The sequence below is a fragment of the Dendrobium catenatum genome, unplaced genomic scaffold, assembly GCF_001605985.2.
Source record: "Dendrobium catenatum unplaced genomic scaffold, ASM160598v2 fragScaff_scaffold_506, whole genome shotgun sequence".
NCBI classification, from domain to species: Eukaryota; Viridiplantae; Streptophyta; class Magnoliopsida; order Asparagales; family Orchidaceae; genus Dendrobium; species Dendrobium catenatum.
Window position 1 is genome coordinate 1,344,895 of NW_021318968.1, and position 14,262 is coordinate 1,359,156.

The 14,262-nt window shown below is 32.3% G+C and overlaps 1 protein-coding gene across 1 annotated transcript; it reads right to left on the reverse strand.

The window, feature by feature from the left end:
- Window positions 1–11,517: 11,517 nt before the first annotated feature.
- Window positions 11,518–14,028, reverse strand: LOC110107722 (transcription factor bHLH78-like). The gene is made up of 8 exons (XM_020838076.2): window positions 13,348–14,028; window positions 13,047–13,256; window positions 12,911–12,976; window positions 12,761–12,829; window positions 12,594–12,665; window positions 12,317–12,517; window positions 12,135–12,228; window positions 11,518–12,058 (listed from the first exon to the last, which is right to left on the reverse strand). The coding sequence occupies exons 1-8, from the start codon at window positions 13,684–13,686 to the stop codon at window positions 12,021–12,023; spliced, it is 1,089 nt and encodes a 362-aa protein (XP_020693735.1). The 5' UTR covers window positions 13,687–14,028; the 3' UTR covers window positions 11,518–12,020.
- Between the last annotated feature and the right edge of the window lie 234 nt (window positions 14,029–14,262).

Genomic DNA, 14,262 nt, shown 5'->3' on the forward strand with positions numbered 1-14,262 from the left:
GATTGTCATCATCATGACATCATTGCGAGACCACATTGATGGATCACCACCAAGGGAATGCTGTTGTCAAACCATCGCTATTTGACCGTTGTCAGTGGACCTTCACTCTTTGACTATTAGCTATGGTCCTTTGACCACTGAGTCCCTTTGATAGTCTAACAATTGTATCCCGACTATGGCTTCTCGGTAATCGTTGTCTGACTATGATCATCCGACTACTATTTCCTTACTATGGTCGTCTAACCATTAACACCCAACTAAGGTCCTTCAACGATTATTGCATAAATATGATCTCTTAACTAGTTAGACTAGCCTAGGAGCATAAATGAGTCTAGTCGAGTTGAGTAAAGGAACTATCGAGCCTGGCTCGACAGTTAGAAAGCTGGCTCGAACTAAAGCTCGTAGCATTATAAATGAGCTTGAGCAGGCTCGTGAGCCTCAATAGTCCGGGTCTACTTCCGTGTTGTTTGCCTTATGCGACCAAGCAAGTCCTCCTCTGTGTAGTCCAAGTCTCGCAGTTCGCACGAGTCCGAAAGTCCGAGTCCGCCTTTGCGTCATCTGACGATCTGAGTCCCGCATTCATGTATCAATTTGAGCCAACTCACTAGTCGTGCCTCATCAAGCTCAAACTTGACTCGTGAGCTCGATAAACTCGGCTTGCGAGCCCATAAACGAGTTGAGCTCGAGTCAACTCGCGAGCTAGCTTTGCTCACTTACACCATTCTAGTGTTTTTTAGATCCCATGAACCATACATAATTTTAGTATTTTTTTGAGACTAATGAAATCCTTACTAATTTTTATTAATTTTAAAGAACTTGAAGCGAAAATTTTCCAAAAAAAAAAAAAACTCTAATTTATGTGCTAATTTCGAGGAAGATTACAGTTATAATTAAGGAAATCTTATTTGATTTATTACTCAAGCGTAGGTCCATACCTTGTTATTATTTTTTTAATGCCACAATTTTGAAATACTAATTGAGTATTTGGGATGACAAAAGGTTGATGTGGACATAAATTATAGAAAACTACTGTTAAAATGAAGAAGATGCTCTGCATAACTTTGGATTTTTCAATGCCTTTAAAGCTGGAAACCATCATAGAAACTCGGACCACAAGCTTGACGAGTCTTCACTTTCTCTTTTTACTTCTTCTCAAACAGAGATTATTACATGCGGTGTTCGAACATAAAAAAATTATTCGATTTTGTGACTATTAACAATCAAAGCGCAGTTATTATTTATCATTGAACTGCATTTTTACTCTTTACAGCCACAAAATTTAACGGTTCTTTATAACCAAACACCGCACTTGATAATCTCTCATTTGGCAAGCATTCCTGGCCATGCATGGTTGAAAAGAGAACTATTAAAGTCTTGTGTTAGTTTAGCTTTCCCAATCAAAGCAATGGAATATAGCTAAAGGAGCTAATAAGGGAATCTAACCTGCTCTATTGGGAAGATAAATAAATAGCCATTGTAAGAGTAGAAACATTTGGATGACCTCTTGGCAGCCTAATCATTGAGGAGTAGGTTCTAATGCAAAAATTTCAGTACAAATGTTAAATATTTAATATGCAAATCTTGCTATTTATGCTGCCACTTATATTCAAATTTTTACACCGCTCACCTTGACTGCTGGTTGAGAGCTTATGCTTCCAACTAAGAGGTCTTGAGTTCAAGTCTTTACGTATTATTATTGAGGGACATAGACTATAATAGAAGTTAATGGTAGAAAGGGTGAATAAAATAATATTTTTAATATAAATTAAACATTTATTTATTATTTATTTTTTTAATTTAAAATTTTAGTTATTATATGAGTAAATAAAAAGATTTAGATGTTGAATATATAAAGAGAACAAAAGAAATTCATTTTTTAAAAATGATTTTCAAAAAAATATGCACATTCTCTATGTGGTAGATATTCTATGGTGTGATGGAAGGTTTTTTTTTTTTTTTATAAGGATATATAGTTTTTTAATGATTTTCAAAGAAACTTATTGCATATATATACCTATTAATTTTAAGAGTTTTTTTTTATAGATTTTTGAATTTAATACTCTTTACTATTTATAAACAAATTATATTTTATTTTAAAACAAGTGAGTTTATTTTTGTCGATATACTAAGCGAAAATCAGTTAACATTTTAGTTTTTCACTTATTGAACAGAATTTATTAGATATATTATAAGTTGCGCATAATGCAGCTCATTTTGGTCTTTTAGTTGGGAGCTTTGACTACCAATTAAGAGGTTTTAAGTTCGAGTCTTGCGCATGTAATGTGAGTTTGGATTTGCCTTAATTAGCCTAAATAAGCCGAACATGAGCTACTACATAGACTAACTTGACTTTGATTACGCTCTGTGGCTCTAAGCTTCATCCTCAGTCATAATAGTGAATTTTGTCGTTATTATTATTTTTATTTATTAGAAAGAACAAAATTATTGATTACAACATCAAATTCAACCAACCTAAGCCCTTTCCATTGCTACCACCACCACAACAAAAAAAAAAAGAATTTAGCATTTATACAACTTTTTTTGTAATAAGAAAATTCTCTTAGGATAATCGAATTTTCAAATAATTTCATGCACCTCACATTAGACTTTTATATTCAATTAAATATTTTTTTTATGTGATGAAGGACAGTTAAATAATATATTTTCTTAACTCCTCCAAGAATAGCCTTAGGGTTTATTTAGGACAGTTTTCTCTATGTTTTATTTGGGACGACTGCAGTGTTTTATCAAGTTGGTTGTGAAGTTACTGTGAAGAAAATAATTTTACTATTATGATTCCAAAAAATAGCTTTCAACTATTATTTTTTAAAAAAATAGTAAGAATGCAACAAAAATATCACAGTCATATAAAATTATTATTGTTGTCTAAAAAGCAAAGCATCAAAAAGCTATTCAAAATAAACCCTTATGCTTTATTTGGGTCAGATTTCTTACTATTTTCTAAATTTATTTTCTAGTATAAAAATTTCTTAAAAACAATGAAAAAAAGCATCAAATGCTGTCTCAAATGAAGCATTAGGTTTCGTTTTGGACAATTTTTTATTGCTTCTTAAAATAAAATAAAGGCTATGATAATCTGAATAGACTCTTATTTAATCTATATGATACAATTGGGAGTTTCTATGTGGATATTAAGCAAATTTCAATTATTTAATATATGAGGGTGGGAAAAAACATAAAGGCGTTTGCTCTTAATAGTCTATAAATGAAATAATCATTCTATTGTTTTTCTTACATGAAGTGAACTAAACATAAATTTAACTTTTATGTTTTAGACGGCTTTCTTAATACTTCTTAAATCATATTTTTAGTACAAAAATTTTGTACTAAAATGTTGCTTTAAGAAACACTATGCTTTATTTGTGACAACTTTCTTATTGCTTTCGAAAGCAGCTTTATAATAAAAAAAATTTTGAATTAAAATTTTTTATATGTGCTATATATATATATATATATATTAAAAATATTTCTTGATAAAGTGTTTCAAAGAAACATTAGAATCAACACATGTTTGTACCAACCTCCGGTCCTCGACGTTGAGCCCTCGAGCTCAAATTTTAGATTAAACAATCACTTTCTCATATATTTTGGGTCTTCATCCCCTTATTTTGATATTTTGAACTCAATTTTGACAAATTTAGAGCCGGAACTTTTACATTAAGAGGAGTGCAGTGTGAATTCGCTGTGTAAGTTCACACTTCATGCATTTTCTTAAGATTCTACCAAATAATTCTCACATAATATAACATAAAAGTTATAGAATAACAATATTGTTTAACAATTCTAAGGCTTTTTTTTCTCCTTTTCCCACAAGTAGGGGTGTCAATTTCGGGTCACGGGTCGGGTTCGGGTCGAATTCGGAACTGACCCGGGTTCAATTGGGTCCCTAACCCGACCAGGGTACCCTACCCACCAGCATTCCTAACCACGTTTAAAAAAGGTACAAAGGCTTGTGTTAGTCAAGGTAATGGAATATAGTTTAAAAACATGTTAGGGAACCTACCCGGCAGTCCTGGCAGCCTAAAAAATCAAAGTAAGAGTAGAAACATTTGGCTGACCACATGGAAGCTTAATCATTGAGTTGGATCCAATGCAGCCATCTTTCTGTAACAAATGGAATAATTTCTTACACGGTTAAAAAATATTTACATTCTAAGAATGTTGGGCATTATGTTATTAAGGTCATTTGGGAATATTTTTATATTTGGATATAAAATAAAATATATTTGTATGGTAAAATTTTGAAGCATTTAAAATTCACTATTTAGTTCAATTTTAGAGTATTTAAAATTAATTAAATTTAGTTAAATTTCAAATACATTGTAAACTATTTGTCATTACCATCACAAGATATGGCATGCCATCGTTGCTTGCTACCAACCCTTCCCTGACTATTGCCACCAAATGTGCCATCATTGGTTGCCGCTCGCTACAGACATCTACCATCAATGTCATTGTCGGCCACCGCCTACAATGTAATAGCATATATTTTGATCCAAGTCATAATTCGTCTTCAGCATAAGATAGATATTAATGAATTTTAATTACACTAATATTTTCATAATTTTTGGACACTAGTATAAATTCTTAAGAAATTAACACATGTCGGTATAAGTGGAGATATTGTGATTGTCTGATGTTCGTTTTGCAAATCGATTTCACCAGTATTTTGTAAATAAAATTAATAAAATTATATAATTATATTCTCTAATCATATTAATTTTATTACTATATTTTGAGATTTTATATTGCTCATATTAATTGATATTAATTAGAATTAAACATACATATTGATTATTTTGTCTTGCATTGAAAGGAATGACAGAGCTTGCTTATTTGTTGGGTTTTTATATGTTCATTATGTCAATTTTTATGATTTCAAGTCAGAGAAAGGTTCATGACCAGTTGGAGTGAGTGAGATTGACAGAGTTCCTCAGTTTTTTTTTTTTAAATATTTTTTTCTTATTCTTTTGTAGTTAGAAGTTTGTGATAGAATAATTATTATGCTGATCCCTTGGCTATTGTATGTCGATTTTGGGAGAATTAATAGTGTAATATTTGGAGCTATGCAATTATTAGTTATTTTCACTAGATATATGTTTATTATTTTAATGATTTATAGAAGCTCTAGCTGATTAATTAAAAATATAAAATAGACAATTCTTCCAAACTTGATTATGAGATGTTACACACTATCATTAGATTTTATGTTGTATTCATGCATTTATTTTATACTCATCAAATAAACATAAAGTATACAATGAATTTTTTATAGTATATTTCATTTTATCCTTTTGCATTGAAACAAACAACCCAATAAATTAAGAGAGAATTGTCCTCATCCTTCACATTTAAATTATGACATTAATCATCTTAAGAAGCACTTAAAAATACTCATCATCATCATGGGCAACTAACCTCTTAAGCCAATATTAGGTTAACTTGTAATTAATAACCCTTTTCTTTTTTAGATTTAAAATCCTTTTAGCACATAAAATTAGGAGAAATTATTATAATTATAACATAATAATATCTATATAACGGCGAAGACATTTTACAAATTGGATCTTAAAATATTATTTGACTGGAACAAAATATGGATTATTATACTTTTTAAGTTGCTAGTAAGAAAACTTTTTCCTTCTTATAGACCTCGGCCACCTTAGCCCAAAGTCCTTCCTCTTCCCTTATCTTTGCTAACTCCATTTTAAACACAATGCCTTATGGATGGAGGATCATGCCCCTCTCAAGGGCATGTAGTTTCTTTAGCCACCTCAAAACCTTGGAGTATGGGACAGCTGCAAGTTTGCCTTTAGGGTTGTAAATAAATTAATTGAGCATTTGACGAGCTACTTGTGGCTCAGCTTGATAAGAGATTGTTCATGCTTGTTTGATGAGGTAAACGAACGAGTTAGAACAATTTTAATAAATACTCGATAGCTAAAGAAACAAGCTTGAACAATTTGACGATCGATTCGTTTATGTTCATGAACAATATCATTTAACACTCGTGAACAAGCTCATTAAGAAGCTCGATTAGAGCTTGACTAATTAAGAAGCTTGATTAAAACTATATCATAGTTTTAAAAAATATATATATTATCAAATTTAAGAATTTGATAATTTATTTTACTAATTCTGTCTAAAATCGTTTAATAATTTTTTTTACCTCTCACATCTGCCTAAAATCGTGAATAACCCGCTCTCTGAACAAATATAAAATGAATTATATATCATTTATTCGTGAAAAGGCTCATTTGGTAGCTCAAAAATATTAATTAGATATGTTCATGTACGGGCTAATTTGATAGCTCAAAAATGCGCATTAGATATGTTTGTGAACAAGCTTGTTCGATAGTTTAAAAAATTTTGCTAGATATGCTCAAGAACATGCTCGATGTAATTGCTTGTTAGAAGGCTCGATAAGACTCATTTGTTAAATTAATGTACATCTAGAAGTAGAGCTCGTTTATAGCTTGATAAGGCTCGTTTTTTAAAGCTCGATAAGCACGAAATAAATCAAACATGAACCAAATATGAACACCCATTAATTTAAACAAACTAAGATTGAACACAAATAACAAAGCTCAAATCAAACTCAAACTGAACTTGAACAAGCTGATAAATGAACTCAAATACGGCTCGGCTCGGTTCGTTTGCAACTCTATATATCGCTTTACATGGAAAGGTAGCTTATGATGGAGACCATACATAGATGGAGAGATGACCTCATGGGTCTTCATCATGGTCATCCCTTGTCCTTTAAGTAGAAGGAGAAAATGGTTCAACGACTATAATAGTTAGTGGCATTGAGTTGAGGAAAATTGTTGGTATTGCTAGAAAGCCATGAGGAACTATAAAGCTAAGTGAAGAAGAGGCATTGTTGAAGTTTAAAGAGACAATGCCAAGCCCTTATCTTTCCTCTAATTTGATTTATTTGAATTGTTTGGGACCTTTCTAATAATCTATGAATATCCGTACTTTTAAATTATCCGAGATGGCTTAAAGATAGGACCTACCTAAAAATGACATCGTTCAAATAAATATCTCAAGGAAAAAGAGATAGGGACAATTAAGTACAAATATAAGGAAGCAAGTTACTAACCATAAGGATTCCTCAGCATTGTTACTGGCTTGGTGTATATTGGGACTAGTAAGGTAAGGCACTTAAGTCAATAGAAAGTTGTAATGTGATGCCCCAAAACCTAAATTTGGAAGATTTATCTATTTTCTCTTCATTAGTTTTACCATAGCCACTAATTTTATTCTTATTTTAATTTAACATAGCAAAAGCATAAAATTTTTATTTATCATATCACATGGAAATATACATTAATTAAAATTAAATATAAAATAACAAGAAGTTCAATTTAATAACATTCATTTATTATAATCCTTCTAGTTAAAAAAAATGCAAAATAAATAAACATACAATTCTGACTTCAACAAATCTCACTCTGTTGGTCCCCTTCACGATTCTGAAATCAATCAGACTACAATAATGAGCTAACAAAGGCCAGTAGATTGTTAGAACCTACCTAAGAAATAAATTCAAGGCAATAAAATAATAATAGGCTATGTATTTATTACTCAATATGATCAACACAAAAAATGTATATATAAATGCAACAATCAATCAATAAACATCATAATTCAATATGATCGGTAATCTTTAGTAATATTGTATACCTATTATATCAGTATATTTAATCTATAATTTATGAATGTTGTATCAGTAAATCTGCATCTATATTATCAAGGTATGCAACACATGAATCAATTGTCCATCTTAATATTCTTAACTATTTGTTTGCACCTATCATTTCACATATACAATCATATATCAATATTTATATGATGTCAATGCATGTATATGGTTTAGCCAGGAATGACATCCAACTTTATATCATTCAATTCATCGGTCAATCTGTATGTATCAATCAATCTCACCATTTCTTTATTTTATCAATCATTTTCTTAAACATGTATCTTTCAATAAATCAATAAAGAGTCATCACTTGATGCTCCTTTAAAAAATCATTCAATAAGTTATAGACAAACATCCAGGATTACACCACAAATCTTTATATTAAGAAAAATCTATCAGCCCACCCTCATATATAAAGTATTATGTTTTAATAGCCAACCCATATTATTATAATGTTTACATCCAACCTTTTTTGCTTATATACAAATGCGCATTCATCATGTATTATTGCTATCATTTTCTTTTATGCAATGCAATATCATGCATGAATTACTATGAAATGCTTAACAATTCATATAATATGCATTATCTTTAGAAAATCATAAATATCAATCTACTTGACTAAATTCAGTAATATTATTGTCCAAATGTCCATAAAAATTATATTCAGTAAATACAAGAAGTTACATGATTAAAGCTCAATAAATTAAGAAAAAAATAAAACTCCACCATAAGAGCAAATTAATAGTGCAAGAATTCTAAAATGGGCTAAGGGATATTTATAAAGAGGATGTGATTTTTGAGGCAAATGTCCCATCCACCATAAATGACCAAATTTTAAATGAAATGTTTCTTTATCGTTATAGTGGAAAGACTATTCACATTTTGAGGATGATAAAGATGTTGGGTCCATGAGGTAGGTAATTAAAATAAAACTCATCACAAATAATTGCATAAACTATATGAACTCGACATAGAAAATGCACAAAGCATAAAGTATTTATAACAAGTGGTGAGTATGTGAGAATAAAAGCAAGAATTTTTTTTTCCTTAGGTACATTTACACAACGGTGAGTTTGCACCTATTCACTATTATGAATAATTCAAAACTTGGGTCCAATAATATATCAAGGGAAATAGTCCCATTACTAGCGACATGTTGCAGAACAATCTCAACTTTAGCTAAAAATTATCTCAATTTGGAGGACTTTATAAACTTGTGAGTGGCCATTATTTTGCCTTCAAGTCTTGAATTTCTTAACAAATGGAATCATCAATCTCATCAAGAGCAACGAAGTAATCAACATTTTCCTCCAGGGTTACTTAGAGCAAATCTTGTCATATTTGCTCACCTTACCTAAGACCAAATTAACTAACTCAAAGTCACTAAATTGGTTACTTGACTTCTCATTGAAGCACTTGGTGTAGGGGGATTAGCTAATACAACAACAAGGGGCTCTACTTAAGTTCAGAATTAATGTTTGCTCTCGCCCTACTTACAATAGCTTTTACTAATATATTCTTCTTCATCTCGATAGGCACACTAATCCTTTGTCTCTCAACCTCTACTTGAACTACCTTGTGCTTGAGAAGAATGCCTAGGTTCAACTCACAGTTGTTGATGTTCATTATATTTAGTGGAAGAGGCTTAACCAAAGTAAATTAAATTTGAGTAAATAACAAACCTTATAGGATAAAATCTCATCCATATTATTAAATCATCCCACATTAACCTACAAAGCGGTCAAATCGATGTCATTATGAAAGTAAAAAATAGGACTATATTCCTGATATAGAAATAAAATTGAGAAGTAAAATCTATCACATTTTCTTTTATTGGTCAGCAAAAAATAATAAATATTTTTTTGAATACTTTTATTATTTATACAAGTCACTCTCTAAAGGTATAATAAAATCATTGAGCTAAATGAATAAACAAGCATGCAAATTGAGGAGATATGAAAAAACTCATCTATTAATCTAGCTGCATCCATGAGGGATCAGTTGCCTAACCTAAAAAAGACTCACCTCCGCAAGTGGAGCCAATAGCGCCAAACTAAGGAGGATCCAACTCAAAAGAAAGAGGCAATTAGCCATACCTGAGGAAAACTCGCCTCAATTAGAGGAGCCACTTACCTCAACTTGAGGAACTCACTGTAGCCAGAGGAGCTACTCGCCCAACTTGATGTGGACTCACCTCAGCCAGAGAAGTTATGTACCCTAGCTTGAGGAGCTGCTCCTAACCAACATGAGGATCCATGACTACTCATGATCGATATTATCACCTATATGTCATTTCCATGTTCATCTGAGATAGTTATCCACGTGTAATTATTAGTAACTCATCCACATATATGTAGCAATAATGTTATTTATTTTTAAACATGCTGTATGCATATATTTTGTATATCTTCTCTTATAGCACTCAAAATTCTATAAATACAATGTCAAAAAGCCATCTTTCACATAGATGGTGACTTCAACAAAGGCTTCTCTATGCATTTTTTAGTTGGTAATAGAATTAATTGTTAGATATTTTTTCTTTTAACTCATTCTCTTCTTTTCTCCCTTTCTTTCTCCGCTATTAGCTCTGCAATATTCTAGTGAGTCATGCAAGTAGAATTCGAGTGCCACCTACTAACAAATTTTTTTCCAACATAATTAGAATTGTACATCAAATCGTATTGGAATGATGATAATTTAAGGGCAAAGCCACCTGTTGAAATGTTTAAGACTAGAGATGCGATTAGTGATAACTTGTTGTTTGAGTTCGAAAAGCTAAAATCTAGCCTATTCAAAGAGCCAAAAATTTTTTCCTAATGGCAACAACCGGCTCCTCTTATATTTTCTTTACGGAAGAAAATCAAGGAAGGAAGAGAAGGTTACGTCAGAACTACTTATAGGGTACCCCAAACCTGTTGCTGCAGCTGTATATATCTGAACTCCGTTATGCTCTCTTTATTTGCAACAGTAGCTTCTATACTAAAGTGCTTAGTTGCTACAGTACTCAAATCTGTCCCTCTTTGATCTCAGTACAGTGCTTTGAATTGGGATACATGGAGGTGTAATTAAGATAGATATTTCTAGTAGAGCTAAATACAAATTTTAGGATATGCTTGGATTCACTTGTACTATTTTGTTTTTTGTAATTATTATATATATATATGAACTATTCTTCTTAAATAAATCAAATTATTTTCATAAAAACTCAAAATATTACAAGTATTATGATTGATTGTGCCACCACCACTTTCATTATCATCACTTTGCCAATAATTGCATAGAACTTTGTTACCTTAATGCAGTTATAAAGGAATTTAAGCAAATGCATGATGCTTTTTCTAATAAATTAAACATTACCTTTATGCAGTTATGAAGGAATTTTTCAGAGAAATTTACCTCCTTTTATTTTCTTTCATGAAAAATGTATACTCTTCTACTAGTTTCACAAGTGTTGATTATCTTCATTATTCATTAATCATCAGCAGAAGAATTAGAAAGCAAGAAAATAAAATTCCAAAACTGAGAAAAGCATAATATCAATCATTCCTTCCATTTATATCAGCAGTGTAGCTTTCAGCTAACTTCATCTGTCACTATGTCACAGCTGGGAAAGATCTATACTATTATTATTTTTTCGGTGTTAGTTGGATGAGGAAGAAAATGACATCCTAACAAAGGAAAAGATTGGAAGCTTGAAGATCAATTCAATAAGTCCCTTTCAAGACTTGATAAATTAGGACCAAATGGGTCCCTTCAACTCGACAAATTATGCACAAATCATTCCACTAATTAAGGAGGCCTTCTAATTATGGCCACAATTGACGGTAAAAAAGAAAAAAATCACAATATTTGTCAAATTTATTACAGAATGAATACCGTTTCATCATATATCTTACCACCCTCTGTTATTTCTTTCTCACAAACCTATTGCATCTTACTTGTGGTGTTCAGACACCATTGCAAAACAGGATACTATTGCTCTATGAATTAGAAGATCTTACTGAATTCCTAAAAATAATAAGTAGCATAATGTAGGGGAAGGAAAAAGTACATAGATGTTTCAAGGATGACTAAAAAATGTCAGTTTACTCATCCTATAGACACTTAAGCTTCGTTTGGGACGACTTTTTTGCTGCTTCTTAAAGTAGCTTTTCAGTATAAAAATTTTAATTTTTGTACTAAAAAACTGCTTTAAGAAGCAACAAAATAGTCGTCCCAAACGAAACCTTAAATTGATATTACTATATACATAAAAAGAGATCTTCCATTCTGATGAAGCCAAAAGTTATCAGAGCTCTGCCTTCATGTTGTTGGTAGCTAATTTCCCTGTTGTAGAGCGTGAACAATTTTAAGTTCCTTTTCTATATCCAATACATGAAAGTTAAATCGTTATAGAAGATACCATGGAAGTTTTGAGAGGTGAATCCAGTCTCCTGGTTGTGCACAAGGCTCATTTGAACAACACTATGAAGATCATAATCCCAGAGATTTCCAATCTGAAATAGAATCAAAATCCATCAAATTTTCAGAGAAAAAAACAATAATAAAACATTGCCTCCTATGCATCATATCGTAAATTTCTACCTGAGATGTAGTACCTCCAAAAGCATCAGAGGAAAGAGTATAATTGACCTGGCTGAAAGGACTTTGAGTTTCCATGCCTTTGGTCACACAAACATGTAGAGAGCTTCCATCGTTGGACTGGTGAGTACATGGAACTGTAGCTAAATTATCCAAGGGGTAAACTGACCTTGGTAAAGAAGTATTTGTTTGGCCCATAGAAGGCTGAGAAAAAATAGTACCAGTTAAAAAAAAATGATATCAAAATCAGTTTTGTTCTCAAAGTGATTTCAATTGCTACCTCCTTTGAGACGACGTTGGTCAAATTGCAATCTAACCGGGGATTCAAAGTGGCTAGCTTCATTGAAAGGAACTGCAGCAGAAAACAATGAAATAGATATTGTCATCCATAAGTAATGCAACAAGGCAAACTATACAGACAATTCTGATCTTCTTGGTGCAATCTACCTCAACTTGCCGCTGTAATGATTGCACATAGTTTATTATCTCATCAAGCATTAGTGCTTTACCAGTTATCTGTCATATAACAGTCCGACCAAAATAAAATTGAGTATAATTTACCAAAATAATTTTTTTTCCAAGGAATTTCGAATATACCTTGTTGCAACCTGGCACAAGATCTTGGAGCAGTTTCATTCTCTGGCTTATCTTCTCTCTTCTAACCTGTGGAAAGTGATGAAGATTGAGCACAATATACAAGATTTATCTATCAAGAATGGTAACAATATTTTACCCTTTCAGCAAGGCTATGGCTATCAGTGGCTTGGCCTCTTCTTGCCCTGACATGGATGTAGTCCTTGGGAGGCTCAGGGAGTTCTAAGCCATCCTCTTTTCCCCGCTTTTTCTCACCATTCAGTACTTCCTTAAGCTGAAAGGCAACATTTTCATCACTAGTCTCTGCCGACCGGTATTTCTTCACATTCAAATTACTCTCCTCAGCCACCTGAAGCAGGAAAAGTCTCAAACTTTCTGTATCATAGAATATTGAAACGAAACCAAAGAACAAATTCTGCGACAACTCTAAAAACTAATACCTTTGTTTTGCTCTTCGGCGTTGTCTTCCTCTTCCTTGCATTATTTTCACCAGGGCTCAAACCAAGATCTGTCACGGACGAGTTCTCCTTTGACTTCAGAGACTGACTGCTCGAGACCCTCGAGAGCTTACCAGTCTCCAACATGCCAAGTTGAGCATCTCCGTAGTTGACAGAGCTGAAGGAGCAGTAGCTCGCGGCCCTCTTCGTGAAGCCAGGATCAGTTGGGAATGGTATCAAACCGTTTGTAGGCATGAAACTCAGAGAGTTGTTTATGAACTCGCCAGTGATGGCTGTGGCGACCGCCATCGGCAGGGGAGTGATGGAGGTGAGTCGGTCCATGCAATGGTTCCAATGGAGGTCGGGGAAAGTCTTCGCCTTTACAGAATTTTAGCTATCAATGAGAAGGTTTAAAGAATTGTGTAAAAGTGGAAGAAACAGATACGAATTTAATAAAAGGGTAAAACGAAAGCAGGTAGCTTTGGTCCTTTGGATGAGATTTCGGAGGAAATGGGAAGAAAGCGTAGGCTTTGAAGAAAGGGAAGGAGGTGGATGACAGAGAAGAAAGGAACTGTTAATTTGACTAAAATGGCCTTTGTAGAGGTAGATAGTTTTTATTTCTGCAGAGGAAAGAGTGAGGAATGGTCTCTGCAACAAGAAGCCGCCTCTGATAATAAGCTCAGCTTTTCTGAGATTAAAAGAGCAAAAAATAGTTGGATTAAGGCCCAATGATGAGAAATTATTACGTGCGGACATCAAATATAAAAATTAAGTCTGAATTTTAATAAAAATATGACATGTGAATTAAGTATTATTATATATTTTCATGTATTTAGCTACATATTACTATTTATTAGCTCATATATAACAATACACATCTATTATTGTGTATTAGCTAATATACAATAATACACGATT